This window comes from Myotis myotis, unplaced genomic scaffold (assembly GCF_014108235.1).
Source record: "Myotis myotis isolate mMyoMyo1 unplaced genomic scaffold, mMyoMyo1.p scaffold_m19_p_21, whole genome shotgun sequence".
Taxonomy (NCBI): Eukaryota; Metazoa; Chordata; class Mammalia; order Chiroptera; family Vespertilionidae; genus Myotis; species Myotis myotis.
Window position 1 is genome coordinate 9,724,064 of NW_023416326.1, and position 26,607 is coordinate 9,750,670.

At 45.8% G+C, this 26,607-nt stretch overlaps 1 protein-coding gene across 1 annotated transcript in view; it reads left to right on the top strand.

The window, feature by feature from the left end:
* Window positions 1-26,607, top strand: part of USH2A (usherin) — a 396,481-nt gene that overhangs the window by 349,442 nt on the left and 20,432 nt on the right. The window contains exons 61-63 of the mRNA XM_036354768.1: window positions 21,926-22,153; window positions 23,223-24,718; window positions 26,059-26,380. Coding sequence (XP_036210661.1) covers window positions 21,926-22,153; window positions 23,223-24,718; window positions 26,059-26,380 — 2,046 coding nt within the window. The remainder of the gene's footprint in view (window positions 1-21,925; window positions 22,154-23,222; window positions 24,719-26,058; window positions 26,381-26,607) is intronic.

Below are 26,607 nucleotides of genomic sequence, written 5' to 3' on the forward strand. Positions count from 1 at the left end.
TCCAATAAGGAAAGCACAGCTTGTCCAACAGAAACTTCTCTGCTTGACCTACGACATTGGGTAAGACTTGCCACTTCAGAATTCATTGGACAGAATCCGAGATCAGCTTCTCTGTTAGGCCAGATCCCCAAATCTTGGGATCACATAAGAATCTGAGCCCAGCTAGTGTGGCTCAGTTGTTGAGTATCAACCCATGAACCAGGAGGTCCCTGGTTCTATACCCAGTCAGGGTACATGCCCAGGGGTTACGGGCTTAATCCCCATTTGGGGGGGTTCAGGAGGCAGCCAATCAATAGTTCTCTCTCGTCATTGATGTTTCCATCTCTCTAGCCCTTCCTCTCTCTCTAAAGTATGTATATATATACTTACAGAACCTCAGAAAGCCCTTCCTCTCCTAGTGGCTGCATCAAAACTGAGTGTCTTCACCTCAGTGGCAAGCCTCTTGAGTAGAGTAGAATGTCCACCTCACCTTCCATACAGACACCCCCCAACTTCTTAAGTTTTCTTGGCTCTCCCTCAGCAGCCTGAGAGAAGAAGGTGGGGTATCCCTCCTGCCTCCCCCAGGGGGTGAGGAGGCAACCTGGAGAAGCTTCTCTCCTGATTCCCTTCTTGCACTTGTTTTCCATTAACATTGAAGTATCATGCAGAAGCCTCTGTGCCCCACAGAAAGCGATGATGGATGGAGCAGAACAATGTTGATGAGACAGTGAAGAACCAGGATCTTTTCTTACATGAGTGGTCTTACACAGATCTTTGCGGAACATGGTCCTTGAGGTGAAAGGCTGGTTCTGTCCATCTGTCAAGCCCTGCAGAGGTGTGTCTAGCAGCTTTGACAGAGATGTGCATCAACTAGAATTTCTCTCCACTGCTCTCATCACTCCATGGCCCCGTCATCTGTCATCTTCCTGGTTGCTCAGGCCAGGCCATCTTAGAGTCCTCCCCTTCCTTCCTTCCCAGTCCAACCCCTCACTGCACCCTAGTGAGTCTACTTCTAAAGCAATGGTTCTCAACCTGTGGGTCGCAACCCCTTTGGCGGACGAACGACCCTTTCACAGGGGTCGCCTAAGATCATCCTGCATATCAGATATTTACATTACGATTCATAACAGTAGCAACATTACAGTTATGAAGTAGCAACAAAAATAATTTTATGGTTGGGTCACAACATGAGGAACTGTATTTAAAGGGCCAGAAGGTTGAGAACCACTGTTCTAAAAGATCTGGAACCCTTCTGCTGGCCAGCCACCTTGGAATCTTCTCACACATTGTTTCCTCCTCCTGCTCCAGTGATCATGACCTTACACTTCAAACGTCTTCCTTCTTAATGGTCTAGCCCAGTGGTCGGCAAACTCATTAGTCAACAAAGCCAAATATCAATAGTACTTCTTCAAAATAGACTCGCCCAAGCCGAAAACCAACTTCTGCGCATGGGCCACGAAGGTTCAATCCCACTGTACGTGCGCCCGCATGTGGTATTTTGTGGAAGAGCCACACTCAAGGGGCCAAAAAGCCACATGTGGCTCGCGAGCCGCAGTTTACCAACCACGGGTCTAGCCTGAACTAAGATGCTACTAGCACTTACCTCCCAAGGCTGTTGGGAGGGCTAAGTAAGTGAATACGTATGCAAAGGACTAGAAACTCAGCAGCAATATAAACAGGCAGTGCAGTTTAAGGAGTTTTACTGTTTGGATTAACAGAGGCTGGAAGAAATGAACAAATGTAGAAACCTTAGTTTGTGTAAGGCAACTGCATCTACTCATTGTGTCAGCAATGAAACGCCTTGAGTTTTATATATTTTAAGCTTTCCTCACCTCGCGCCAAAATCCGGATGCTCGCTCATGTAAATGCTTTCGGACACCAGACTGTTAATTTCCAGGTAATTTCTCAAGTCCTGGATTGGGTTCTATTCCTTAATGGCCTGGGGCAAGACTGTGCTTTGCGTCTCCCTGGTGTTTAGTGCTGCCCATCCCCCCTGCTACCTGATGCCTGCCCCTCTGAGAACCTGCCCAGGCCCTTTCCACTCACACTAGCTATGTTCCCCGGCCAGGGCACTCACAAGACCTTGCCCACTGCCCAAGGTCTGGGATCATATCAGCACAACTTGCGATCTTTTTCTCTTTCTCTCTCTCTCTCTCTCTCTCTCTCTTTCTTCCCATATTGAACAGATTCTGCCAAGTTGGCACCTCCCTATTTCACTTCTTGGTGGGGCAACTGCCCTCTAACTCAAGTATGCTGTTATTTTCTGGCCTTTGACTGGGTTATAAGGAAACCCTTGAAGAACCCCCCCAAGTCCCCCGAGTCTTATTAAAACCATACATGAAAGTCAAACGAACTAATATGTACACTAACGGGCCCAGGCCAAGAGTTCAGAATAGATGCCATTTAGCAGCGGCAGCAAGCTGCAAACGGCAGCGAAGAGCGGGAGTTAATTGAACTGCGGTGCCCTTGTCGCAGGTGCAAAGGAGCCCCTACCTGAGACAAGGTGGCTGCCCCCAAAGTGCCCTGTTGCAGCCAGGAGATCACCTCCTGGGCTCCGCAAGGGCTGCTGGGTGAGGGAGAACCAGACACAGATGACCAATTCCTTTATGGTTCACGGCCGATCAAAGTGAAACTCAGCATCTGTTCGGGACAAGTGACCACTGTAACGGCTGTAATATAACCTGCTAAATAGAGAGGGAATTGCATTAGAGCAAGAGGTGAGCCGTGATTATCGGCAGGTGAGTGCTTTATTGAAGTTGAAAGACCATTAACATTGATAGAGTAATTATTTCAACTTGAAAGTAATTACCTTGATGGGTGATAACTTCTCCAGTGTTCCTGGGTTTGATTGGGCCAAACAATCGCGAGCTCCTGAAGCCTAGAAAAATATTACAATACCGTGGTTCTCAAATTACGGAGACCGCTGCCGGAATATTTTAATTACGCCGAACAGCGAGAAGATGTTGCCTTAACACCAGCTACTGACCTCTCATGTAGAGAGAGACGTTGGTTTTTTAATCCAAATGCAGTGACCCACACCCAACACCTGCAAATGTATATGAGACGGGTTTGCAAATGAATTTTTTTTATCTCAATGTGATTTTTAAGGGGAAACACCTTGTTTGTGCTGTAGCTGGGTGTTGCTAAGCTCAAACTGTAGGCATTGTCGGTTATATCTCTGGACTGGGAGTCCCGGAATAGCAACTATCTTTTTTTTATCTTTATTGTTGAAAGTATTACGTAGGTCCTCCTTTTTCCCCCCCATTAAACTCTCCCAGCCTGTTCCCATCCCCTCCCCCCTCACCACCCCATTGTCTGTGTCCGCAGGTTATGCATATGTGCATGCAAGTTCCTTGGTTGATTTCTTCCCACCTACCCTCCCCTGTCTTCCCTATGAGGTTCCACAGTCTGCTTCTGTGTCTTTGTGTCTATTTTTGTTCATCTATTTATCTGGTTCCTTAAACTCCATATACTAGTATGAGTAAGATCATGTGCTGTCTTTGTCACAGCAGAGGATTTCAATTTGTAAAAATTAAATATTTTGGGGGGTAAGAGATCAACCAAAGGACTTGTATGCATGCATATAAGCATAACCAATGGACACAAGACCCGGGGGGGTATGGGAGGCTAGGGGAAGGTCAAGGGGAGAAAAAAAAAAAAAGGAGACATATATAATACTCTTTGTAATACTTTAAGCAATAAAACAAAATTTTAAAAAAATAAAAAAAGGAGAGGGAACTGGTTAAATAAGTTATGGTGCACCAAAAGAATGCAAAGCCGCAAAAAGGAAATGGAGAAAAAAAAATTAAATATTTCAGTGATGACATTGAAAAACATTGACGATTCCAGATGCCGTGTACTGTGGATCCCAAATCTCAGATTCTATTCAGTCATGCAGTCCGCTCGTGGAAACAGCTTTCTTGCTTCATGTTACACAGCTTCCCCTGCAAGCGCACCACGGTCATGTGTCTCCCGTGTATCCATAGTGGACAGCAGCAAACAGAATCAAAGTTAAAAACCGGGGCCACTGCTTCTCTGGCAGCCACGCAGACGTGAACATTGCGCGTCATTTGCTATTGAGGACCTAGACACGTAAAAGCTGATGTGGCGATGGAGACCAAGAAATACTGTGGGACTCGTCCATTAATCAAGGTCACATAACTCTCTTTTGAGAATCCATTGTGCCCAGAAGCTACAAGAGATGAAAAGAAGGAAGAAGAAAATTAAGGCCTCTCTGGGCCTGGTGGCATCCTTAGAGCAAATAAGGAGAGAGACAAATGACAATATAATAAGCAGTTACTTAGTCATGCATAGGCATCGATTGTACTCATTAATACTTAAAGGAACCTAAGAGGACCTTAACTCATGGCCCCGATTCCAAGCCCAGCTGTTCCCCCCCCCCTCCCACCGCCCCCACCGATCCACAAACCAGGGATGGAGCGAGCACGGTTCATGATTCTCAGTCCTGCTGTCAGCGAAGATGAATGTGACCTCACCCTGCAGCTCCTGGATGGTTCCTAAGACCTTCCTGTCCTCTTGGCAGCGTTTGAGCTGATGATCGGCCAGGACATGACTAGCTTTGTGGCTGGGCCTCCCAGGAGATGTGTCGTTGTTGTTTTCCTAATCAGACTCGCACTCCCTTAAGGACAGAGGAGTTCCCACCTGCGGTCCCAGAGCCCGGAAGGAACGTTTTAGCAAACGGGTCATGGGTTTCCTCCATCCCCCATCTCTTGCTCTGAACTCTTCTCCATGGGTCATGTCACAGCGCCTCTCCTTCAGGAGGAAGGGGAGGGGAGGAATCCGGGCCAAGCCCAGGCGGATTTGCTCACTGAGAAGCAAAATGGCTGGTTCGCATTTGGTAGAACAGTCAAGATTTGAGATGAAACCATTGGGAAAGTGATAAGATGTTATGATTTGAAGTGCACATCCTTCCATTAAAAGCCAGCCAAGGAGTTAAGGAATTCCACCAGTCGGACATCACATCGGGGTTCTTAGCCCAGGAGGCTCTCGGGGGTCATACGTGGTTGGGCTAAAGCTTGTATTAAGGATCCCCGCAGGTATTCTGAATTTAAAATAAGCGTAATAACTCATTCTTAAACATTTTACTACTACATGCTACTTGGATTATTAAATATTCACATTACAGAATCAGAGAGTTTTAATCCATTCCGAAAAAGTTTCATTGTCTATCTCTGATAGATAGTGGCCATGTCTAGATAGTAAAATCACAGGGTATTTCCAACGGAGGTAAATGCTACTTTTTGACAAGACACAAGTAATGAATTTCATCACACAAGTTCCCATTGGGTGATCATGATCCCGAGTTTTATTTTTGCCCCGGCAATTACTAATGTCATGGCTGGATACCCGGGCCCATTAGCGGCTGCTTCCGTATTGTGTGTGTGTGTGTGTTTAGGATGGTTATTGATCTCTTGCTGAGCTGAGATTCGGGTTTCCTGCCAGATCGCTTGATTAATGGGTTGGTTTCTATAAGTGGACTGAATGGGGATAGGAAGCACGGGCAGCCTGCTCTGCCAACCCCAAACCCGTCAAGACTCATCGCTCGTTATGAAACAGTTATCAAGGATACATGAAAAATTAATTGGGCTCAGTTTGATTCTGAAAAGAATCGGCTTTCTACTTGGCGGGCCCCCCCCCCCCATTCATTCCAGATGTTGTGCGCCATCCCCCGGAGGAACTGCAGAGGGAGATGTATTAATACATTGTATTGATTAGATCAAGACCCCTGACAGTTATTTGTAGAGAGACCATCTGGCCGCTGTTCCAATTCCTTCACCAAAAACAGGACGCGACACGTTATTAATCTCCACTCTCTAAGTATAGGCAGTTGCCTTTTCTGCTAAACTGCATTTTCCCATTCCGTGGGAGACGGAGGCAGACCTGAAGGGTGCAGAAATTAAGGTTATTACACAAATGGAGCCATATGGTCCAAATATTTCAGCAAGAAAATTGCCAGGCAATAAAAATTGCTCCTGCCTTCCTAATGGTGTAAATTACACTTTAACCATGGCTCTAATGATGTCCTTCTGCCGCGCTTAACTACTGTTACATGAAGGACATTGTTTTAAAAATATAAAAAAAAACACACACAAGTCAATGCCAGCAGCGTGTTTTACAATCTGTTAGTGTGTCATTAAGAACCCTGTCAGAATTACATAAACATCATGGCAGGCAACCGGCATACAAAGGAACGCATACGAACTAGAAACCGCCTTGAAAACTCTTCTTTCTTAGCTCTGTTGTGTCAAGAACACAGTCCCCTCTCTTCTGCAGAGTTCTCAGGGGGAAGCTCTGTCCGGGTCTCGATCCTAATTCTCTTGTCCTAGGAGTGGGCCCAGGTGCACATCTTGTCCCAGGTGGGAGACAGCTAACCAGTTCTAGGCCAGATGATAGAAGTTGACCTTTTTAAGTGTTGCTATTCTTGGGGAGAAGGGATGCCGTACTCCATGGTCTCCCTTAAGAGTAACTAGTAAGTATTAAGATGATAGTTACCACTCTGTTCCTGAAGAAACCAATCCTGCTATTTGGGGACCGATATTAAAAGGTGGATTACTCCAAACAATCTTCAACTTTTGAGCATAACACTAAAGATGGTTGCTTTTTGAGGAAGTTGGTAATTTTTCATGTTTTTGCACCTATTAGACCAAAACATCTTGATATTTTTTTAAAAAAATATCTGTACAGGTTATCAGACCATGATGTTTACTCTCTAAAACTGCATGATCCTGCCAACCTTCTGGCCTTCCAAGGTGTTCCAGAGGTGACGCTGCCCGGGGCCCCCTCACCAGCATCCAGAAACGGAGCGCTGACCCCAGCCAAAGGGGTGAGGACATACCTTGTGATGCCCCAGAGCCACTTAGAGAACTAGGAGGGATGTGCCATCCGCCCCCCTCCTGACATCGCCTATGACTTCGCTCTACACCAGACCTCTGTGGTCATCTTCTCTTACCTAACCCTGTGTAATATTCAGTTTACAAGAAACTTTATACCTAAAACCAGCTTTCTCAATAGTGTGGTGGCCCTGCCAGCATGGCTCCATGCTTGAGAGTCAACCTATGAACCAGGAGATCATGGTTCAATACCTTGTCCGGGCACATGCCTGGGTTGTGGGCTCCACCCCCAGTGTGGGGCATGCAGGAGGCAGCCAATCAATGATTCTCTCTCATCATCGATGTTTCTATCTCTCTCTTCCTCTCCCTTTCTTTCTGAAATCAATATATATATATATATATATATATTTTTTTTTTAAATAGTGTGATATACATTAAACCATGACTGATGTTCTTCCTTCATGACCTGCCATGTTCTAGAAATACAATAATTAGCACATTTAGATTGAGAAGAGGTGGGACCACAGGAAACCCCATCTGCGTGTCCTTTCTGCCCGGAAGTACCTGGTCCTCATACCTCACGCCTCGGCATCTTTTCCTTAACGGAGCGATAATTATTTATTAGTGGGGTGTGTGCTGCTTCTACCCAGAAATTAAAGTTGTTAGGGGCACCATGCATCCCGGTCCCCGTGGGCGGATGATCACATCTGTTAGAAATAAATCACTTTAAAAAAATTATATGAGTTTCACAGACGGTCAAGCCATGGAAGGAGAGGAGGGAGGGGCACATACGGCAAGGAAGCGCGGTTTCAGATCCCGTGAAAGAGAGTGTGGTCAGTGTGTTGTCAGCACGTCCCAGTGACATTCAGACATCAGCTCAGTGTTTCCCCTCTTTGAACCCCAGGTGGCCAATTAGCAATGTTGGCTATTTATTCATTACAAAATAGGCAGGATAAATTGAATGGTTAGATTAGCTAATAAGAATTTTTAGCAGGGAGCAGAATAAAAAATGCTGCATGTAGAGAGACCAGGAAAAACAAAAGATCTTTGGGGAATTCTAGAAACGGTCTGGAGGAATCTTCCTCTTAGATGTATCTGCAGTTTCAACCGGAAGCAAGGACATTATTTCATTGGGAAGATTTAGGGAGATTTTCTTCGACAGGGTTTCTTCCTGAAGCATCTTCTCTCTAATTCTCCCATTTGTGTTTCCTTAGAGTTTCTTTCCTTCCTAAGGTGGAAAGACAGTTTAAGTAACTTTCGGCAATCGGTAGTTCCATTAGGATGTGTCTGTGCCTCTTATTACAAGAAGCAATGTAGCCTCTCTCGTCATCAAGGCACAACCCAGCAAAGGGGAAGGCTGTGAACTTACCTGAGTCTTGTAAGTGCTCATTTTTCAAATGTGAGTGAACTGGAAAAAAAGATTATATAATGGCCTGTCTATACAATTAAAATTCCGTGAAAATATGTGTAGTACACAGATTAACTTGAGCATTTATTTGCGTTTTGTGGCCAAAGATTATATGCTTCTACCAATGTGACATTTATCCTGATAAGTCATGGTTTTTTTTCTGTCATTGCAATATGTCCCTCATAAGAACAGCTAGAAGACAGCGAGGGTTTGAGGGTTTTTTAATGGATGTAGTGTTGACTCATTTGCGTGACCGGAGGATCTGTAGACGCTGTTGGAGGCTTTCAGAAATAACAGATTCTGAACTCTCACCTTGAAAGGTCCAAAGAGAGAGTGTTGATTCTCTTGGTTTTCTAATTATCAATAACTAGTAATTCTCGTTAGTCAGGGTCTGCCTCCGGTAGCATCTAAAATAAATGACTCAACTGGGTACACCTTTGAACACCAAAGATATCCTTTTAAAAATCAATGTTTGTTTCAGTAGTGACCGTTGCTGAAGGAAATGGCTTCAGTCACAGTGGGTGTGGTCTGAGAATTTTCACTTTTGAGCCCTTAAGCTAAGGGCTCCATTCAGAAAGGTCTGACCCCAGTCTTTCCATGAGGAGAGCGCCCTCTGCTGGATCTGTGTATATACCACATGTCTGCTTAGTCCCAGAAGCCCTCTGGGCACTGTCCCAGCCAGTGAGCAGTGAGGATGCAACCTCAGCCAAAGTTTCTGGAAAATCCTTGCCTCTTCCCGGGCTGGGCTGATTGCAAGTGTGGAGGCGGCCATCGCTCACTGCAGTTTTCTTTTTACTGCTGGATTATTGCACCCTGCTGGGGGATACATCTGAGCGTGTCAGTGTCCTGCTTTGAAAATGCCCAGATGGTGGCTACGTGCTCGGGTTGGAATGGGACCTCCCTCATCTTTCATGCTCCGGAGTCTGCCTAGTTATCAGAGAGACATGAGACAAGGAAAATCCTCCCATTTTTCAGCCCCTCTTCATCTGTTTGCAGTCACCCACAGTGAATGATGCACTTGCACGATTGTTAAGAAGACAGTCACCATGATAACTGAGCGTCACTCCCCAGACTGGGGAGGCCTTGCGCCCGCAACTCCCTCGCGCTCCCCTCCCAGCACAGGATCTTCTCGCAGTAACTGATCACTTGCAATCTTGGAAGTAACAGGGGACGAGGCCGTGTAAATGTTTTACACCTTGCCAGCGCCACTTCGATTTGCATTGGTCTTCTTCATTCTAAGATTTTAAGGTTAATCGAGAATTGAAATCAAATCATTCAACCTGAGAAATAGCAAAAAGAACTACTAAACACATGTAGCAGTGTGACTGGTTAAAATAGCCCATGCGCATAACGGCTTTCGTATGGTTTTGTGACATGCACATCTTATAGGGCTTTTGTCTCCAACTATGTTCTTCATTGTCACCCAGGCTATGACCATTGGTGTCATTTTTATCAATAATAGCCATCACCTCTCACTGGGAAATTAGTAAGGGGATGAAATTTATTTTTCACAAATTATCTTTAAGCATTGATTTCCCACCAAGTATTACTGGACTTCGTCCATCACAAGGCCCCAGTGAGTTACTTGTTTTTATTTTGGAACTTCATTCATAACAAAATAGTGATGGGATTTTTTTTTTTTAATTTTTCAGAGCTTTGCTCTGTTTTCCTTCTTAATAATTGCTTTGCTGAAGGAAGAATGTGAATATAGGCTGGTTGTCTCCAAACATTTTAGAATGTGCACCTCTATAAGTAAGAACTTCTGGAGCATACCACCCCACAATATGCATATTTATAAATTATAAAATATATACTGGTGAAAAAATTATTTATACTAAAAGAAGAGTAATTTAACAAGGAGTAGATATGGGTAAATCATAAATAGAATATTTGATCAATCATGAGCTACTGTTACTAACTAGTATCTCAAGGCATAGTACAATCTTTAATAAAAGATTCATCATTAATAATATTAGGTGCTAGTCTATTCTCCAAATGATCCCCTTGATAATTTCAGTTTTGTTTTTTGTCAACTTCTGGTCAAATATGACTGGACTGTTAGTGTTTATACCTCATACTATGGCTGACAAAGAGCTTGGATCACAAGAAGTGTGAACCTGGCCGTTTCCTTGTTCTTCATTTATAAATGTACTAGAGGCCCGATGCACGAAATTCGTGCAAGAGTAGGCCTTCCTTCCCCTGGCTGCCAGCACCAGCTTCCCTCCCGCCACCAGCAGGCACCCAGGATCCGGGCTTCCCTCACAACCCCAGCTTTGTCCGGAAGGTCCTCTGGAAGGATGTCTGGTCTAATTAGCATATTATGCTTTTATTATTATAGAGGGTTAGAACTAGATTTGAATCATGGTTTCTAATTCAGGAATGTGGAAAGTTACCCATGTTTCCAAAGATAGCATAGCTCAAACTATTAATCCACTTTGCACAGAACCATAAACTGCAATAATACAAGACTATCTGTTAAAGGCAAATAGAGGAGGTAAATATTTCCATCTTCTCCAGTTGTAAAACTCCCATTCTTCCCATTCTAGGGACTAATCCAGACTTCATTCATTCATTCATTCATTCACTCATCCAATTTATATGCACCTAATATATGCCAACTGGTTATACAGCAGTGGGTAATCCAGATGAAAAATCCTTCCTTCTTTTATTCTAGTGGGGGAAAGACTGTGTGTGTGTGTGTGTGTATTTGTGGGGTACAATGGAGAAAAATAAATCATGGAGGAGGTGTCAGGGGTGCTGTGACAGCCAGTCAGGGAGTGTTATGTTGGCCAGACCTGGGAGGGGGCAGGGTGTGGCCTGTTGTGACAGGAAGGGTGTTGTCTGTTGGGACAGAAAGGGTGTGGCCTGTTGAGACTTGGAAGGTGTGGCCGGTTAGGACAGGGAGGGTGTGGCCTGTTGGTTCAGGAAAGGTGTGGCCTGTTGGGACGGGAAGGGTGTGGCTGTTGGTTCAGGGAAGGTGTGGCTGTTGGGACAGGGAGGGTATAGGCTATTGGTTTAGGAAGGTTGTGGCCTGTTGGGACTGGAAGGGTGTGGCTGTTGGTTCAGGGAGGGTGTGGCTGTTGGTTCAGGGAGGGTGTGGCTGTTGCTTCAGGGAGGGTGTGGCTGTTGGTTCAGGGAGGGTGTGGCTGTTGGGACTGGAAGGATGGTATTTAATGTAGGAAGGTCAGGGAAGGTCTCACAAAGAGGTAACACTAGAGCAGAAATCTGAAGGAGAGACATTTGAGAGAAAACAGTTCAGGAACAGAGACATATAATCTGATTCTGGGCTTCACGAGTCTTCCAGGCCCCATCAACATGTATGCTGACCTTCAGCTTCGCATTCTGGAGGTCACGGCCAGCCACCAGCACCCCTTTGACAGAGAAATGCTCTGTTGCTGGGCCATGCCAGACTCAGCCATCAGATGAGTGTGTAGCATAGACATTCTCCCAGCTTTTAAGTCTGTTCTTTGGGTCTGTAACCTTCACATACTAGTAAATAAACCCTCCTTGAATGCGAGTCCATCCCCTGGCTATCTAACATCATTCATTTCTTCCCATATAATCTTCCAAAATGTCCCCATATTCTAGGTAAACCAGAATAGAACTCATTCATTACAAAATAGAGACACATTTTCTGGTTACCGTATCCAACTCCAAGCCCCAGGAGCTCTTGATAATGTCCCCAATCTTTCTCTAGTTTTTTCATAATTCAGTTTCGGCAATCTGCAACCCCAAACTTAAAACACATCATATATACAATTGTGGGCTTAATCCTCACAAAAGCCCATGAAAAAGATACTATTATGAACCAACTAGAGGCCCAGTGCATGAAATTCATGCACGGGTAGGGCCCCTAGTGGCTGCTGGCCAGGGGTGACTCCCTTTCCCCGGCCGCCTGCCGCAGCTGCCAGCCCCAACCCCTGGTTGAACTCCTGGTTGAACTTCCGGTCAAGGGGACAATTTGCATATTAGGCTTTTATTATATAGGATACTCAGAAATTCGCCTAAGGTCTCTCTCATCGGAGTGACAGAGGTAAAACTTGAACTCAGGTCTTCTGATTCTCAGTTGTTTGCTTTTTTTAAAAAAAAATGATTTTGAGAGAGAAAGGAAGGGAGAGGGAGAGAAACATTGATGTGAGAGCAGAACATTGATTGGCTGCCTCCTGCATGCGCCCTACTGGGGATCTAGCCCACAACTTGGGCATGTGCCCTGACCAGGAACCAGCAACCTTTTGGTGCACAGGAGGACACCCAACCAACTAAGCCACACCAGCAAGGGCATCAATTGATCGCTTTTTGATTAAAACATCTGGACTCTCAAAGGTTTGCCTCATCCCCCAGACATGAAGTCACAGGGCTTCTCTCACACATAAAAGAGATCATTATTGGCTAAAACAAGCCAAGAAAAATAATAGATTGTAGAACAATTGTAATAATGCACTCAAAATGCCAAACTCACAGCACACTTTCTATCCTCCGCAAGAAACTATTTTTTTCCAGTTTTGTCCAAATGTCTAATAGAAATGATTATGCAGGATTGAAAACAGGCTTTGATTTGCCTACATGAAAATAAGAACCACAACTTTGTTCTGGCTCTCAGAACAAATAAAAGGTGTTTTTATTTTTAATTAAGTATGCTTAGCGTAAGAACATTGTCTCTTAAGGTGTAATGACTAAACAACCGCCATCATTTCCTTTTGTTTATTCATTTAGAATGCAAATAAAAGCAGATAATCAATAGATCATAATCTAAAACTAGAGGATTTACAAGTTAATAAGCTTGAGTCAATAAATATTCCATAGCGAAGCCCTCACTGCTGAACCTGACATAATTTGCTTTGCACTAAGCTGGTTGACTTAATGCTTTAATTTAATTCTAATATTAACTAAAAAATCCAAAGAAAAGGGGAAATTTTAAATCCTGTTCTATTAAAATGTTTTTGAAGCAACAACTCAATATCATATCACAACTGCTATGCGCGCCACCAACATCGACATCTACTCACACTGCCTGTGTCCTGATTGGTCGTTAACTCCTTTGGAGCCTGATCCGAGTGCATGGCGGGAGCTTTTCAGGGGTTTTTCTCATTCAGTTCATGTTCAGTTATGATATTATTCTAACATCATAGATTGAGTTTGCTATCTAGCACACTTACCTATTTTTCTCAAACACAATTTAATCGTCTGTTACACATTTAATTAAAAGCAGTAACAGAAAGCTTCTCTGGTCAAACTCTCTGGCCTGGGGCCTCTTTAAAATAGGGGGCTGATTCGCGTCTTTGTTTCATTTTATTTTAAAGCTGAGCAATCTATTACTGAGAACATTGGTTAATTTTTTCTATTTTTCTAGAATTTTCCATTCTATGTTCTTACATTTATTGCCATAAAACTCTTCACATTGCCCTGCTTCCAAGGGTAACTTGCATTCTGTCCAAGGCCCTGTATACATTCTTTTCTAGACACTTCTCAGGCTCATTTCATCCTCTCTCTCCTCAGACTCACTCCTCACTCTCTTCTTCACCCCACTCCTTTATTTTAACCCTGTCTGACTTCACCGACAGCACCAGTGTTTGTTGAGCACTTAATCAGTACCAGGCATGATTAGAGACACTTGGGATGCAGCCAAGAATGAAATAGACACAGGTCCCCTCCCCTCCCAGTGGAACTTACATTTTGATAAAGAGAGATAGGCAATCCATAATCATCATGATAACCACATAGAGTCTATCATCTGTTGGAAATGACGGATGAGGACTTTGGAAAAGAAAAAAATCTAGAGCAAGGTAAAGGAGTGTCCAAATGGGAGGAAGAAGAGGAGAGTGGGCAGTTGCAGTTAAATAGGAATCAGTGGGGAGATGAACTAACGTTACCTTTGCAGACTTGTGGCTAACGTGAGTCACCAGGACAAATAAGCCAGTCAGAGAAAGATAAGTATCACGTGGTCTCACTCATAGGTGGACTCTAAGGAACAAAATAAACTGATGAACAAACTAGATTCAAAGACATAGAAGCATGGAACAGACTGTGGGATCTCAGAGAGAAGGCAGGGTGAGGGAGAGGTGTGAGGGAGGAGAGATTAACGGGAATTTATATGCATACCAGAGGCCCGATGCATGAAATTCCTGCATGGGTAGAGTCCCCAGGCCTGGCCAGAAATCAATGCTGATCGGCGGGGGGCGGGGGGCACTGTGGGCTGAGTGCAGCTCCTGTGTTGAGTGTCTGCCCCCTGGTGGTCAATGCGCATCATAGTGACCTGTCATCCCACCGGTCATTCTGCCATTTGATCAATTTGTATATTAGGCTTTTATTATATAGTTTATGCATAGCCCACGGACACAGACAACAGTATGGTGAAGGCTTGGAAGGGGCGAGGGCAGGGTGGAGGGGATCAATGGGAAAGCAACAACAACAACAAAACCACAAAGCGGACATATGTAATACTTTCAACAATAAAGACAAATTTTTAAAAAATTTAAAAAGTGAGTTAAAGGGAGAAGAAACAGCCAGCCCAGGGCCCTCAATAAAGATGTTTAATCAAGGATTGCGTAAATACAAGACTGAGACTGGAATGAAATTCATTTAAATGTAGTTTAGTACAGTCTCCCTAGTGTTGCCATAAAATACATGGCCAGAGAGGACCTGCTGGGCCACAGAGTTTGCACATGCTTCATTTTAATAGAGTGGAAGTACTGCTTTTTAATATTTAGTGTGACTGGTCTGCCACTTTAACATTTAATTATCACAAATTTAATTTTTTTCTTCTCCATTGAAAAATGGGTCATTTTGAAGCCTTCCTTTTTTAATTTTTTAACCCAGTGTTTTTACTGTAGCTGAGGCATCATCATTCATTTTACAAGGACTTGAGCTTTTGCTTTATAGATTAAATTGATACAGCCCATTTGTCTATAAAGAAAATGCCTGTGAATTATCTTCTTTTTGCATTGACCCTCCCCCCATTATATAATCACTGATGTTATCCAATGAGAGAAAAAAATAACTCCCCTTTTCACATATCACTCTTCTTTTATGAATGCAGATGTTTGTGAGGGTAAAGTACACACAGAATTCACATGAGAATACTTCATACCGGACATCTGAAGTTTGAAATTTACAAATGTTATGAGCACTGGCCTCTGACTAGTCAATTGTCATTACTCAAAGGGAGGGTAAGCTCTTATGTTTTCTTGAACCAGGTACATGCGATTGTGATAGTGGGTCAAGACGGAGGACGTGTAATTGGCTTAAATTCAGTTTAGTTGTCATAATCCCCACTTTGACTGGTTTCAAAAGACAAACGCTTGTGTCTAAAGAGTAATTACAAGTTTTGAAATCGAGCAAACATTCAAAGATATTTTATATCTAAGAGTCTTCTGCTACCTTCTGTATATGGCAGTCTACACTTATTGGCTGAATAACACACCAATGAATGAATGAATTGTTGGCAGATTTTTGTTTTGTCAGTCACTGGCCACGACCTGTACCACAATAGGGCAAAATTGTTAAGTTCTTCCATTATTCCTTCAAATTGCATTGGAGAGCTCTTTATACATAATTAGTCCTTGAAATTATTGCCTAACGTTACTGCTTTTTAACAAATGTAGCCCAAAAACTCGAGGGTAAAATGCACAGCCCTGTCCCATCTCTTTCCAGCCTTGACCCCCACTCTTCCTCTGCACCCACAACACATCAGCTCCATTCAGCTCCCAGCTCTTTCTTCTCTTCTTCCTTCCAACCCCTCACATAGTTTTATCCACTCAAACCCTACATCTTCCTAATCAGATGCCACCTCCCAATGAAGTTGTCCTCTGCCTCTCCCTTCCCCATCAGAAGTAGCCCCTCCTTATTTTCCCAGCACTCGGTTAGTGATAGCACTGACCACACTCCAGATTGTGTGTATCTGTATTCATAGGTTAGCATTTATGACTGTAGATTATAAAGTCCTCTAAAAGTCAGGAGCCTGGTACCCATCTTATATCTATCATAGCAACGTTCCAGAATGTGGTACAAGCCAGATGCTCGAGTCTGTGTAAGTTATTCAGTGCAGCTGTTGACCAACAATCCTGCATGTTTCACTGACCATCTTGTCAGTGGCCCTGCCACTTAGCAATGCCACCTCGCACGCATACAGGGTTTATGCACCTACGACCATAAACCATGAACCTAAAGGATATTTTTTTCTACCTTTCTGGTTAGTTCTTTGATTCTGGGACAACCCTGCATGTATGTGTGCCATCAAAAAATGTGTCTTTGTCCCACCAGCCAGGAGCTATGTGGGCAGAGATGACCATTCTATATAATAAAGAGCTAATATGCTAATTAGAGTGCACGGCAGAACAGCTCTCCCGACAACCTTCCAGAATGACCAGGGGGCAGGGCTGCAAGGCAGCTGGGGCTGCGATGGGCCAAGGCATCCAGGGCTGCGAGGGCCGAGCCCCTTGCACAAATTTCATGCATTGGGCCTCTAGTCTATATACATAAAAGGCTAATATGCAAAGTGTCCCCACGGAAGTTCAGGAGACCAGGAGTTCTATCTCTCGCTATGATGTGCGCAGGGGGCAGTGCGGAACAAAGGAAGGCCCTGGTCAGCAGCTGGGGAAGGAAGGCCCCAGCCAGCAGCCAGAAGGCCCCGATGGGCCCTTATTGCTGGCCATAGGCCCTTGCTACGTGTGCATGAATTTCGTGCACTGGGCCTCTAGTGGTAAAATTAGTGTGCATGTGACATCAGTGGATGCCTCCTGCTTCTGTTAACATTTTGCAGACTTGGAGGTCTCATATATAGGTAACCATAATAAGGGTTCAATGTTGATATTTGGCTTTGAGTAATGAGGAGATCACTTCCATATCAAGATGAATTTCATTTTTACAAAATGAGTAAAAATGATACACAAATGTTGACCAACCCTTGGAGAACTCAAACATTAACTTTATGACTAGAAAGACAGATAGCCCTATAGAACCCAGGCCTCAGATTATCTTGCTTTCATGAATCATAGGAATACTTTCTGTGGTTTGTCAGGATGAAGATGTAGATAAGTTAGCCAGGGCACTTGACATACTCTGCGCCAGGCATGATGTTTAGGTAATGGTAAAGGAGATCGCTCCCTACTTCTCATGCTTGATTTTTAATCTACACTGGAAACCTGTCCACAACCATTCTTTTATTTTATAATGACAAGGTAAACTATGACGTATGATAAAACCAAGCTGTTCCACTAAAGTAGACAGAAGTTAATATATTTAAACCGAGATTCCTTTCAAGTTCCCCCTGTGCAAAAAAAAAAAAAAAAAAAGAGAGGACATTGGCATTCACTGTAACTAAGGAGGGGAAGGATTTAAGAGTCAAAAGTCAGTCATTTTCAAGTGAAAAGGGGCAAAGACAGAAGAAACCCCATCAAGCTAACGATCCGTGAAGTTGCTGGTGACCAGAAAGAGGAACCCTTTGCCAGGGTAGCAAGCACCCAGGATGCTCTGCAGATGAGCTCATCAGGGCCAGTGCATCACTGTTCGGGTTCAGGGCAGGAGGGAGCAGGTGGGAAGATGCCTGGGGGCCACGGTAAGCGGGCTCAGTGAACATGCACCATGAAGACCGGAGGGAGAGCCCTGCAGACTGCTGGCTCATCAGATCGATAGCCTCAGAGATGACTAAGTTCGGTTGCTTTATGCAGTTTAAACATTTGTGCAGGAAGTCTCCCCACGCAGCCCTTTATTGACAGCTACGGATCAATGGTAATTTTTGATCATTTTCAACCTACATAAACCTATTGACCCCGTGGACACCTTTGGGGCACTTCAAGTCGTCAAAAATAATCAGAGGAGTTGGCGTAAAATTGTCAGCCTGCTGAAGGCGCCTAGTGGTGCCGTGTGTCCCCAGCAGCCAAGTGGGGAGTTTCAGGTGTGGTTCTAATCGCCAGCAGAGCCGCGCCTGGCAGCGTGGTCCAGGGCGTCCTGCCTGTGTGCCTTATGAAAGGATGATCCCCTTTGTCTCCAGACCCTGACCCTTATGCATGTGAGTTGAAAAGGGAAAAAAGGGGCCACATCTCATTGGAAATATTGGGTTGTGGAGAAAGGATTATTTCAATGTTCTTTGGTTGAGTCAATCTTTTCATCTGCTGCCTAACAGAATGAGGTAATACACGTCTAAAATAAAAAATATGAATATTGTGTAATGTGGACATGAGGAGGAAAAAGAAAAGGGAAGCCCACAGGTCAGGGATAACATGGAGGTGGGGGGAGGGAGAGAGGGACAGACGTTAGGAGGAAGGGAGGAAGGACGAGAGAGATCTATTTCTACCAAAAGCATCCATCAGTAGGATAGAAGAGAGAGGGAGAAGAGCGAGCAAAATGATGACAAAGAATGCATATTAAACTAAAACAATCTCTATATGGGAAGAAAGAACAGCAGAACAGAAGAGAGAAAAGCCCTTGCTCAGTGGTTAGAACGACGGCCTGAGGACCAAAGGGTTTGGGTTAGATTGCCAGTCAAAGGCATGTACCTGGGTTGCAGACCCGATCTGGCCCGGGTCAGGACATGTGCAGGAGGCAATCGATACTTATCTCTATCTCCTCCTCCTCCATCGCTTCCACTCTCTCTAAAAAGCAAAGGGAAAAAATATCCTCAGGTGAGGATTAACAACAAAAGTAAATACATAAAGAAGAGAGAAAAGCAGTCAAATGATTTTGATGATGACTTTGGCAGGTCATTGCTACAGAATGCTCCGTTTCCAAAGGAAGGAATTAAATCCAAAGCATGAAAGATTGGCAGCGCTCAAGCAAATTTCTCAATTGTAAGAAAAATAACACGTAACTGAACAAACAAGACACAGCCCCATCCACAGTGAACTGTGCCCAGACTTTCCAGCAGGGATCTCAGATGGTGAACTTAGATGTTGGAAATCTACTCAAGGAGAAAATAACATAAATTATTTCCTAAAATGTCAAAGAATAAGTTGGTAAGGGTGGTTTTGCTACTTTAAACTTTTCATTTTATTTTTATCTGGCCTTTGCTAAACATTGACAAAAAGCAAAGCTGTTTTTGAGATTTATTCAAGGTGTGTGTGTGGGTGTGTGTGGGTGTGTGTGCGCGCGTGTGTGCATTGCTATTCAGAAATAACACATTAACTTCATATGGGAACTTGTCCTCAGTCTAAATTTATGACATCAAAATTCTCCTTTCCATTTCCAATGTGTGGTCATTTTTCTTTTATTTTTTTAAAGAAGTAACCAAATTAAGCAAAACAGCTGTTGTGACCCCCTTCTGCGCCAGGTGGGCACAAACTTCCACTTAAGGTCTGCAGGCATAATTTCTACCTTGGACGAGGAAGGTTTGGAGGCCAGGGCATTCCAAATACTCCTGCTCTCAAGGATCTGAGCTATACACCTGTGTGCGTTAAAGGGGCCTAGAAGGAAACCAGTTGTGTTATTTCTGCAGTGGTTGCCTGGCGTGTGTTGTGTGGCTGAATGCCGGTGTTGATCACCAAGTACTCGTGCTACCAGAAGTGTTTGCGAGTATTGCCATCTAGGGGCCGGATGGGACTCTCGGCTCAGAAATAAACTGTAATTGAGCAGGTGCCGCAATTGACAATATACATATGTTTTTTGCTTTATAACCCACACGCTTTTCATGCTTCTGATGACAAAAGCTCTCTCTAAACGTCCCCCGACAGGCTACCTGTGTTATGGGTAATCTGTGAGAGGTGATTACTATTTGCTCTAGAGCTATGCTTCTTCTGGCCCTGAGTCCTGGGTATTCTGAACAAAGAAGTTTCCTTTTCTGCATTATTAATCTTGCCCGTGTTTGCCCTATTTCCACCAAAAAGGAATCGTTTATCAGAAAAGAGTGTTTTGTAACCGGGACTTGTAGCATCCTCAGATTTAATATTCATTGTGGCCATTCCAGCCCTGTGCGGTATTTATCTAAAAGACCAATCCGATGTTGTGGAGAAATCAGTTTTAAATATTTATGGGCCGAACTTTTAATATTTTAAAAAAGAGAAATTAGTATTTCTGGAAAATTTGTTTCAGAGTCTGGTCGCTTAGCAAACGTTTAAATATTAAAAGATTTCAGGAGGTTAGCGTGTAAATACCGTAATGGCACTTACGGAAACAGGAAAATTGACTTAACTAGTTTTTAATAAGGAAAAGAAATGATATTCTCTCTGCTTGTGAAGAAACATTAGCACAGTTGAAACTTGTAACCAAGAATGTGAGGAAATGGTGTCAAAAATTATTTCGATGGTATATTTTGGTTTTGTTTACCAGTGTGTATTTTTTTTTTGAAAAATGGTTCCATTCGATTTTGCCACCTTGTTTTAGATTTTAATCATAATGCTATTTGGATGCCTCCCCATTAGAGAGCATTTCCATACACAAAACTTGGATGCCTTCTGGTACCCACTCTCAGAATTAACTCCCTCTTCTCCATCTCACCTCCCTCTTGCCATGCCCACCAAGAAAAGTGGACAGTTGTCGCATTTAAACATCCAGTAGACCAAGGTGACCTCACACACCATGAAGTATTAACATCCCGTTAAACCAGTCAGAGCTTCCTCCGGGTTACTCACACCCAGTGGATGTAGTACAGGACAGGAAGTATGTATTTGTGTGTGTGTGTGCGTGTGTGTGTACACACATTACTGGTCCACTTGCAGACATAATTCCTATCTGTAAACACACATATCCATCCAGCCCAGATGTAGAAAAAGCATTCTGGGCTCTTTCAAAACATTAAGATTCTAAGCTCCAGTTAAGTTATGCAAAATACGTTAAATATTGCTCTCCGAGCAGAAACAGAACACACACAAAAACTCATTCTTGCGTTCTTTCATTTTATTTTAAGTCAACAAAATCCAAATTCTCAAAGCCTAGCTTACAGTTACTTGGGGTGCGTTTCATAGTTTCGGTTATGGTGTTGTTAACAAATGCTGATATTTTCACATTTGTGTTAACGGTAGACTTCTGTACGGGTCTGTGCATTTAATAGTCCAGTTGGCTTGTCGTTTTCTTGGGTTTGCTTTATTGGAAGATATAAATACGCACCAAAAGAATGAGAAAAGGAGATGGGGGAGGTGGGCAGTCGTTTGTATAAACAAGCAGCTGGGGAGCTGGGGAGCTGGGGAGAGAGGATTAGGTTGTTCAGGTTAAGTCTCCACACATTCCGTTGTGGGCCGGTGATCTCTAAGGCATCATAGAATTTTTTCTTTAGATTCTGTGTCACATCCCATGGGTTGTAACCTCAGAAAAGGCAAGGATTCTCTCTGATCCACACTTTGTATGTGTCTGAAATCACACAACCAGGGTGTCAAGAAAAAGATAAAAACTTGGCTGGTGTGGCTCAGTGGTTAAGCATCAACCCAGGAACCAAGAGGTCACAGGTTCGATTCCTGGTCAGGGCACGTGCCCAGGGTTGCAGGCTCAATCCCCAGAAGGGGCCAAGCAGGAGGCAGCCGATCAGTGTTGTTTCTCTCTTATCGATGTTTCTACTTCTCTCTCCCTCTCCCTTCCCCTCTCTCTAATATCAATAAAAACATATATTTTTTAAAAAGAATAAGAAAAACATCCCTTTGTTTTCTTAATAATTCAAACCTCTACTGTGGTATTTGTCTGCCGTCACCAATGTGTCTGATTGAATGACTTCCCAGCTGTCCGTAGCCGTTTGTAAGAGCAAACCCACCTGTCCATTTTCTTACAGGGAACAAGCCATCAGGCCCACCTGTTCGGGTTAGAACCCTTCACAACGTATCACGTTGGTGTCGTGGCCGCCAACGAGGCAGGAGAGGTGTCCAGCCCCTGGACCGTGATCCAGACCCCGGAATCTTCCCCGAGTGGACTGAGCAACTTCACGGTGGAGCAGAGGGAGGGCGGCCGGGCCTTGCTGCTGCGGTGGTCGGAGCCCTTGCGGGCCAACGGCGTGATTCAGGTAACACCTCAAAGATGGAACCAGCCTTCAGGCTAAGCTACTTCTCATTTTCCCCAAAGAGCAGTGGGTACTATGGGATGGAAACGTGCTCTGTGCTTGTATGAGGAGTGTTCAGATGGGTCCCCTCAGAACCAAAACAAAATACTTCTCTCCCACAGAACAATTCTTGTATGGCCTGTGAGAGAATTAATACAGTGGCGATTTCCAGCTTCTCATCATCCAAGGTGGTATCTGAATTTATGTATGAATGTATACATGTGTGTGCCTACACACACACACACACACACACACACACACACACACACAGCCCTGGCGCCCGGGTACGAATGCTGAAGCACTGTGATTCCATTTCCCAGGAAATGTCATGGGAGATGGGCAATGTGGATGGGACCTACTTAACCTACCCAGGATGAGCCAGGGCACTTAGCACCTGTAAAGAGGGAATTTCAATGCTATTCCCTCCTTTTTTAAAAAAAAAAAAAATATATATATATATATATTTTTATTGATTTCAGAGAGGAAGGGAGAGGGAGAAAAACATCAATGATTCCTGGTCAGGGCACGTGCCCAGGGTTGCAGAGAGAGAGAATCATTGATCGGCTGCACCCTGCACACCCCCTACTGGGGATTGAGCCAACACCTCAGGCATGTGCCCTGACCGGGAATTGAACAGTGACCTCCTGGTTCATAGGTCAGTGCTCAACCCCTGAGCCACGCCGCCTAGGCTATTCCCTGCTTTTTAAAAAATACAAATAAAAAAATTAAAAATAAAAATGCAAATAGGAGGAAACCCCACAAGCACTCATGTTCTGCAGCCCATAGCTTGTAGATATATGCTTATCGAATATCCAACCTTTAAAAAAAAAAAAAAAGCAAAGAAAAACATTGCTTCTCTTTCTATGGACTTTACATCATATTCCAAAAGTTAGTATGGGACCATTCTTTCCGGATGAGGATGAGGGTCACCAGGATGACGACTAGCAGTGGGACAGGTTAAAGGGACGAGGTAGCCGCACCAAAAAACCAAATGCCACCCGTCACCCTCCCCGTGCGTCTCTTCTCGCTGCAGACCTACAGCATCTTCAGCGAAGGCAGCCTGGAGTACGCGGGCCTGAGCCGCCGGTTCCTCCTCCGCCGCCTGGACCCGTCCACTGTGTACACGCTGACCCTGCAGGCCTGCACCCGGGCGGGCTGCGCCCACTCGGCACCCCAGCCCGTGCGCACCGCCGAGGCCCCTCCGCGCTCCCAGGCGCCTCCCGCGGTCCGGTCCGTGGGCCCCACCAGCGTGGAGCTCACCTGGTCGGAGCCCGTGCACCCGAACGGGAAGATCACCCGCTACGAAGTGATCCGCAGGTGCTTCGGGGGGAACCGGACAGATGCGGACGTTGTCTGCACGGAGGACACGACGGACAGGGATGCGTTTGCGTGCAGCGACGCCGGCCTGCAGCCGTGGACGCCGTGCGAGTATAAAATCCACGCGTGGAATTCAGCCGGCCACGCCTGCAGCCCGTGGACCGCGGTGAAGACCCTGCCGGCGCCCCCGGAAGGCCTCTCTCCCCCTGCGATCACCCTTGTGTCTGCGGGTCCCCCGACCCTGCTCATCGCCTGGCTCCCTCCGGAGCAGCCCAACGGCGTCGTCCAGTCCTATCGGCTCCACAGGAGCGGGGCGCCCCGTCCTTTCAGCTTCGATGCCGTGACTTTCAATTACACGGATGCGGAGCTGCTTCCCTTCTCCACCTACAGCTACGCGGTCACCGCCTGCACCAGCGGGGGCTGCGGGTCCAGCGAGCCGGCCCACACCACCACCCCCGAGGCTGCTCCGGCGGGGGTGCGCCCTCCAGGCCTCCGTGCCGTCAGTGCCACGCAGATCAATGCGTCCTGGTCACCGCCAGCGGCGCAGAATGGCAAGGTCACCACGTATTGGCTCAGAAGTGAGGGCCAGGAGCACCCGGCCGGGCAGGGCCTGTCCCTGCTGGTCGCCCACCTGCAGCCGTACACGCAGTACAGCTTCTCCCTCGTGGCCTGCACCCGCGGAGGCTGCACAGCTAGTGCGCCCACCTCCGCCCGGACCCTGGAGGCCCCGCCCCAGGACATGGACCCTCCAGAACTGCAAGTCACGGGCTCGGGATCCATAGAAGTCACCTGGACGCCCCCCAGAAACCCCAACGGCCAGATCAGGAGTTACGAACTTCGCAGGGACGGGACCATCGTGTACACCGGCCTGGAAACGCGCTACCAGGACTTCACGCTCACCCCCGGGGTGGAGTACGGCTACACGGTGACTGCCAGCAACAGCCAGGGGGGCGCCGTGAGTCCCCTCGTCAGAGACCGAACCAGCCCCTCGGCGCCCTCAGGGATGTGGCCTCCGACATTACAGGCCCGGGGTCCCCAGGAGATCTCCGTGGCCTGGGACCCTCCCGTGAGGACTAACGGCCAGATCCTCAACTACACCCTCTTCGTCCGAGGGCTGCTTGAAGGAGAAACCAGGATCGTGCACATCAACGCGAGTCATCACTCGTTTGGCGCCCGGGCCCTCGCGGTAAACCAGCTGCAGCCCTTCCGCAGGTGGGTCGCTCCCCCGGGCCTGTGAGAGCAAGTCACCGTCCTCTGTGATGTGAGCCCAACATGTGTGACACCCAGCCCCCATCTGCGTAACCAGAGGAAATCAGGGAGAAGGAAAGGTGCTGGAGGGAAAGTAGGGGTGCCCTGAAATCGGTGGGTGTGGGAACCGAGCCCAAAGCATGCATTTGCAGCCATGGACACCTACTGCTCACAGAAGCCCCTTTTGTTGGAAGGGGGCAGTCCTGCTATGTAAATAGACCTGTGCAGGCGGCAGGAGACCAGCGACCAGACAAAACGTAATTGATTGGTTGAGTTTAACTGGACGGTGATAAGGTGTCTCCGTGATGGATAATCTGGTGTGTGGCTGGGTTACCTCTGGCCCGGAAAGGCCTCCGCGTGCTGCAAGGGAGCCTGTTGTAAAATGTCAGGTATCAGGTGTGTGGGGGGGTTATGACCAGGAAGGCCTCACCTCCACGGTGCTCCTTCACGGCCTGGGGACACTCCTGGGGAGTCTGTGAGGCCCAGCTGCAGAGTTCGGGGAGCCCAAGGCTGCTGGAAACTGGCTCACATTCCCCAAGTCTGCCTCCTTCTTCGCTGGGCTCAGTAATTCTGCAGACGGAAAGGGTTTGTGTGCTTGAGAGAATCCTGAACGTTTATTTATCCCACGCACGCCTGTTTAGGGAAGAACGTGCCCACCCTTTCCAGACGGGTGAGCTTCTTTATTTTGGAAAGCTAGCAGGATTTCAGCTGTTCTAGAATTTCTATGAAAATATGACTTTGTAACTTCTCTTTTTTTTATTTTAGAGAGAGAGGAAGGGAGAGGGAGCAAGAGATAGAAACATTGATGAGAAACATAGTCTGCCTCCTGCACGCCCCCTACTGGGGATTGAGTTGATGACCTTTTGGTGCCCTGGAAGATGCCCTGAGCCACAGCAGCCAGGCAACTGTGTTACTTTTTAAAAGGGTCAGCTATCAATAAGAATAAATATAAACTTACTGGCCTTTGTATCTGAAAACTCTTGGTATTTTTTATTTATTTATTTATTTTTACTTTTATTGATTTTTTCTGTTTTAGAGAAGGAGGGAGAGGGAGGGAGAGAGAGAAGCATCAATGATGAAAGAGAATCATTGATCAGATGCCTCCTGCACGCCCCCTACTCGGGATCGAGTATGCAGCCCAGGCACGTGCCCTGACCAGGAATCAAACCGTAACCTGTTGGTTCCCAGGTCGACACTCAGCCACTGAGCCACAGCGCCTGGGCAACTCTTGGTTTAATAAAGATTCTCCCAAAACAAAACTCTGTTTTGCCAATAACGGGTAATTTCTGCCTTGTGTCCTGAAGGTACGAAGCACGGATTCAAGCCTGCACCCTGCTGGGGTGCGCGTCTAGTGACTGGGCATCTGTACTGACCCCCGAGATGGCCCCTGCCATGCAGCCGCCCCCACGCCTGGAGGTGCGGATGGCTCCCAGGGGGTTCCAGCCCACGGTCTCCCTCTGGTGGGCAGGACCGCTTCGGCCAAATGGACAAGTTTTATCCTATGAGTTGTACAGGAGACAAGTAGCAACTCAGCCTGGGCTGCGGAGCCCAGTTCTCATCTATAATGGAAGCGCCAGCTCTTTTATGGATTCCGAACTCCTGCCTTTCACGGAGTATGAGTACCAGGTAAGAAACGCATATTATCAACCACTCCCATGGCCCCAGTAGGGGGCATGCAGGGGGCAGCCAATCCGTGATTCTCTCTCATCATTGATGCTTCTCTCTCTCTCTCTCTCTCTCTCTCTCTCTCTCTCTCTCTCTGTCTTTCTTTCTCTCCCCCCCCCCCGCCCCTTCCTCTATGAAATCAATCAATCAACATACTTTTTAAATAAATTAAAATAAAGGTTGTAGGT